The 6,000-nt window shown below is 36.6% G+C and overlaps 1 protein-coding gene across 1 annotated transcript in view; it reads left to right on the forward strand.

Moving 5' to 3' along the window:
- FGD6 (FYVE, RhoGEF and PH domain containing 6) overlaps positions 1-1,931 on the forward strand; it is a 112,802-nt gene extending 110,871 nt beyond the window's left edge. The window contains exon 21 of the mRNA XM_080811426.1: positions 1,084-1,931. Within this exon, the coding sequence (XP_080667552.1) occupies positions 1,084-1,120 (37 nt within the window). The 3' untranslated portion in view covers positions 1,121-1,931. The remainder of the gene's footprint in view (positions 1-1,083) is intronic.
- The last annotated feature ends 4,069 nt before the right edge of the window (positions 1,932-6,000 follow it).

The following is a 6,000-nucleotide window of genomic DNA, read 5'->3' on the forward strand; positions in this document are numbered from 1 at the left end:
TTCTGTTAGGAATTACATTTCTCATGATATTTATCTGTATTCATCATCAAACTGATAAAAAATTATTTCTTTTGAATATATATCTTTTGTTCATATCATTAAGTTGACAAGGTAGAAAAATCTTCAATATGATTGAATGTAGTTGAGTGAAGGAAATCTGCTTGCTTGTAATTTAGAATTAATACAGGCTAAATTATAAGTTTCTCTTTGAAGTCACTAATATCATGGAGGTGTTTTTACAAATTATAGAATGTTAAAATGTATTAATTTTAATGGAAAGTTTTTAGCTTTTTAAAAGACATGTATTATAATTTATGCCATTTGCATTTAAATTTTTGAAAATTCTATCCTTGAAATTTGAGCTAAATCTGTTATAGGCTATGTTTACTAATTAAGTTGAGTGGTTTCAAATGTTCATAGTAAGTTCAGAAGCAAGTACAGCGCTAGGGAGGTACAACAAGTTCTGAATAATTTCAGCTGTGGGTATTGTCAGATAAAACTTTGAGACTAATGAATTTTGGAAAGACTTCTTTGAAACTCTGAAACAATTTTTTTGATACACTTCATATTGCATGCAAAATTTTGATCAACTGAAGTAGAACAGATGTTAGATTCTTTTTCATTGAAAATATCAGAACAGGTCTGGACTGTGGCTGCCCAGAGAGTTAAGAGAGGAGACAGAGATAAAGCTGGTGTTCTAAAAGCAGAAAGGGGGTTGAAATAAAAGCCTTGTCAAATGTATTCATTTCCCAAACCAAACATATGGAATCATCAGGACTTCACAGAGCTTTTACATGAAATGGCCCCTTCCTCACACCTCATGGACATAAAAGATGCAACTTTCAGGCCAAATTTTTGGCCACATTACTAAGTAAAGGATGTAGAATTCTAATTTGGTATAGGAAGCTTCTGAAATATACTGCTAGGGGAGTGGATCCGCAGGCACAGCTGTGATCACAGCTGTGATCTATATTGTCTTGTATATTGTAGATGTATATTGTGATCACAGCTGTGATCTATATTGTCTTAACATCTATTGGAGGATTGCATTTTACAAATCTAACAAATTTCTCTTACCAATAGGTGGATAGAAGCATTTCAGGAAGGCACAATATTGTAGCGATACTGGTTTCATCCCTTCTGTGATTCCAAATGGGTGGAATTTCATCAGAATGGAGTAAATGCAGTACAAAAATTTTATATAAATGAACACTGCCAAGATAAATCCAACCAAAATCTTCATCAAATATTGTGAATTATTTTGTTAGGTATAAGGTAATTTTTTTAATGTTTGTTTTCTCGTGTATGTTATTTATTAAAATTTTGATGTTTACTTAATGGTCAGAATTATTTCTGAGACTCACACTGAATTCTGAAGTACCTTTTCTTTAGAAACCAGAAAACTTATCTTAATATTGTATACTGTATTAACTGTTTGTGACACAGATTTCTCAGTGTGTTTTGTTGTGTTACATTGTAACATTCTTACTTGAGCTAAGTCTTTGTAAATAAAAAACACACATCAAGGAGCAAATTTCTATGCAGTGTTTGGTTTAGGAATTACTATAAAACTGCTGATGAAAAAAATGTATGTTTTTGAATCAATAAACTTAGATGAATTTTTGTATCTTTTAATGGAAAAACACACGGCCAACTCCTACCTCAGTAACTGTGAAATGAAATTCCAGTAAATTATCTAGAGTATTTCTGTTGTACGTCTTTTGGCATGAGATAATGTTACATCATCAAGGAATTAGAGCAAAGGGATAGAATGTGAAAATTGTCATTGAACTGAACTATGAGTAGGAAAGAGGTTGTTTTCATTTGCAGAGGAACACAAGTCTTTATATTAAGTTTAATCCTTTTTTTAAAGCTACCAGTTCAACACAAACATAAATGTATTATTATTAAAAAAAAAATACTGCAAGTATTATATTACACAATATCCTTTGCTGTTGTAAGTGTTCTGAGCCCAAGTCAGTGGTGGTGTTTGCATCTAAAAAGAATTTCCATTCCCTATAATATTGTGCTTTAAAAAATGAACTGGAATTACCGTACCAAAAAAGCACATATTCTAAGCCAGTGTTAACTGAAATTCTCTTCATTTTCTAAAGGTTATTTAATATTACTTTGTGTTATGTCCTCCCTGGTAATTAAAACAAATCCTTTATTTCTTCAACCAGTTGCCAAATGCACCTCATTAGGAAAGATTTATATTCATAATTCTGGTGCACTTACTATTTAACATGTGAACTGTTTTGTACATAAAACTGTTGATGATTAGAAGAAAAATGAAATTCACACTATGATTACAGTCATTCTTAATGTTTATCATATACATTTATTGACTGAGCTTAAGCTAAAATAATCTTAAAAGGCAAGGTCATCCATAGACTATTTCACAAAAGGGCACAAGAATTTTCCTTTCTGCTTTTATATAACGTATTTCCTAATTCAGTGTGATACCATTGCCAAGAGAATTACTGAGTGCCTTTCTGAAGTTGTTTGTTGCCGCACCAGAATCTCAGCTAAATCTAGAGTTGGCTGCTGTCATTTTTTTCTGGCTGTTTCTTGCTGTGGGATCATTTTAAACCCTCTTGCACCCTTACCCACAATCCTCACATCCCATCTCCCCAGTCTTTCTGTCACAGTAGGAAAACTAACACTTCTTTGCAGCTCACTGATTTTAATCAAGAGAGCATAAATAGGGCTTCCATGTTAAAATCCTTGCAGCTTTTAGTGTATCCTTTTTTGGAGACCAAGGTTATACCTTATAATGTGTTTCCTTCTTCTTTGGGTCTAGCATTTTGCAAAGGACAAGTTATTTGGAGTTCTGGCCCCCCTCCTCATGAGCTCTCAGCCTTCTGACTGGAAGGTTTGGCTTAAACCTCAGAATCTAAAAAAATATCAGCCAGGCTATTTTGTCTTCCAACAGCTGGCTAAATCAAGAACCATTCATAAATCTAAATAGAAAAAACACTGCACAAACTTCTATTAATTCTAATTACATGTAAAATACACGTATGATTGTACTGGCTATTGGCTTCACCCCATGGGGGGTTTTGAAAATATAAAATACGTATAACCTTTTGAGGAAGCTATCAGATTACCATCCCCCCCCAAAATGTTTTAAATGTGGAATGGTATTACGTTTCCTTTCCCCATCATCAGTCCTTCATAACTTATTAAAGCTGATCAATTATTTATTTAACTGGGCTCATTTAATGTCAACTGAGAAACCTATGTTTTATTATAAAGCTACTTTAAGAAATGTATCTCTTGATAGCTAACATTTTAGAGGAAAAAAATGATATTGGGTGCATTTGGTTGGGGAGGGGGCAGAGGGAGAGGGAGAATATTAAGCAGACTCCCTGCTAAGCTCAGACCCCCCCCCCCAAGTGGGGGCTTGATCTCAGGACCCTGAGATCATGACCTGAGCCAAAATCAAGAGTTGGAAGCTTAACCAACTAAGCCACCCAGGTGCATTCTATGAGAAAGTATACATAGTACTAGGATCTCAAGAATACTATATTTGTTACACTGATGAATGTGTTCCATCACACCCTTTTCAGGTTTCTCCTTTTATTCATAAGGAGGAGAAAGAAGAGCAGTTGTAAAGCTAATAAGCAAAAAGGCACTAAAAGTAACCCTGATAAGAAATGCCAGCTTAGGGGCACCTGAGTGGCTCAATGGGTTAAAGCATCTGCCTTCAGCTTAGGTCATGATCTCAGGGTCCTGGGTTTGAGCCCCGCATCATCGGGCTCTCTGCTCAGCTGGGAGCCTGCTTTGCCCTCTCTCTCTGCCTGCCTCCCTGCCTACTTGTGATCTCTCTCTGTCAAATAAATAAAACCTTAAAAAAAAAAGATGCCAGCTTAAACTGGGGGAGGGCTGGCATTCTTAGTATGCCCCCCTACCTCCAATCTAGGTTCCTCCTTAGCTGTGAGAGCTGTAAATGTAGAGGATCCATCAGAGTCCTAGAAAAATAAGGTTATCTTAGGCATCATCCAACGTTTCCGAACCTCTCTCCAACCTCTTTTCCCATTCTCTAGTACACCCAGTATGATCCTATTGTCCTTTGCCCAAGATCCTTAGTTCTCTTTTCAACCAAAAGCTTGATTCTTTGAGTATGTAGTAGTGTTCCTTAAAATAAGATCATCAGAGCAACTTTAATATAAAGCAGTAATGAAACAAGTTTAGAAGAAATCTTTCAAGTGTAGTTTGTTAAGCAGGGAAAGCCTGCTATTTTGTAATTTAGGTAAAATGTAAATGTTATCACAGCATATGTTGATCTGTCTTGAAGTATGCATCAATTTGTATTCCCATTTTTGAAATTTGAGATCCACTATAGTCAAATATAGTCACTTGGATTTCCAGAGAGGTAAATCCTGTTTGTCTTGTTATACCGTACATGCCTTGAAGTTAAATACTGTATCTGTTTCTCACAAAATACCTATCCTGTGTCTTTTAAGAGAAAATAGTTGTTGAAATGCACAGAAGGTGAGGACAGGATTCTTGTCATCTGCAACTCAAACACAGTACCATCACCCCCCCCCCATGCCCTCATTATAACTCAGATCTTAGACCTGCTCTTTCCACCATCCTGCAAGGCCATATTTGTAACTACCATTTTGAACTTCACATGACTTCACTTTCTGTTCCTCCAGATCTGTTTATTTTCCTCTGTAATGGAAAAATACTATTCTAGGCTCCAGAATCTGCCTCTGAGTCTCAACAAGACCCTCTGCTATTGCTCTTGTACCCAGTCCATCTTCATTCCTGTTATTGCACAGAGCCTGGCTCAAGTCCTTGTTACCTCTTCTCAATGATTAGAATAACTTTTCTTCTAATTCCATTGCCACCATTGCGTGGTCTCATTTTAAACACTGCCAGAGCTATCCTATAAAGCATAACTCTAACCTAGTTTCATCCCTGCTCTTTGCAGCCTCCATTGGCTTCCCAGTGGCTTGGCATGGAACACTTTTCCTCAGGTGTCACACGCTGCAGCTAAACTGACCCCAACCTTTCTTCTTTGTTCTCACCCTCTTCCCAACCCATTTCTGCCTATGTATTCAAGACTTATCTTTCTGTGATAGTTGGTCCTAGTTCCTTCTCTCTCCTATTCCTCCTCCCTTACTCCTCCAGACCAGAGTTAGTCTTTCCTTTCTCTATGTCTCCATAGCCTCTAGCTAGGAAACACACTTTCTTATGGTGCCTATCACATTCTGTCCTTGAGAATCTGAGACGAATCCTCAGTATCTGGCAGACTACCTTGCATGCTATGGACACTCAGTATTTGGTGAATTAAATTACTCCAAATGGATCCCTTCTGATTTTTTTTTTTAAGTGCCATCCATATACAAATATTCTGGAGCCTGTGCCACATTTAATATTCTCTAAAGGAAAATCTTTTGTTTTTAAATTAACATATAATGTATTGTTTGTTTCAGGGGTACAGGTCTGTGATTTATCAGTCTTAAACAATTCACAACACTCCCCATAGCACATACCATCCCCAATGTCTATCCCCCAATCACCCCATCCCTTCCAACCCCCTTCCCCTCCAGCAACCCTAAGTTTGTTTCCTATAGTTAAGAGTCTTTCATGGTTTTGCTCCCTCTCTGGTTTTATCTTGTTTCATTTTCTCTCCCTTCCTCTATGATCCTCTGTCTTGTTTCTCAAATTCCTCATATCTGTGAGATCATATGATGATAGTCTTTCTCTGATTGACTTATTTCACTTAGCATAATAGCCTCTAGTTCCATCCATGTCGTTGCAAATGGCAAGATTTCAGGGGTTTTGATGGCTGAGTAATATTCCATTGTATATATATATACACCACATCTTCTTTATCCATTCTTCTGTTGATGGATTATCTAGGCTCTTTCCATAGTCTGGCTATTGTGGACGTTGCTGCTATAAACATTGGGGTGCACGTGTCTAAAGGAAAATCTTCTCTGTGACTTTCCCTTTTAAGAAAAGAGATGATTTCTAGTAGGACTT

Source organism: Martes martes, assembly GCF_963455335.1.
Source record: "Martes martes genome assembly, chromosome: 8".
NCBI classification, from domain to species: domain Eukaryota; kingdom Metazoa; phylum Chordata; class Mammalia; order Carnivora; family Mustelidae; genus Martes; species Martes martes.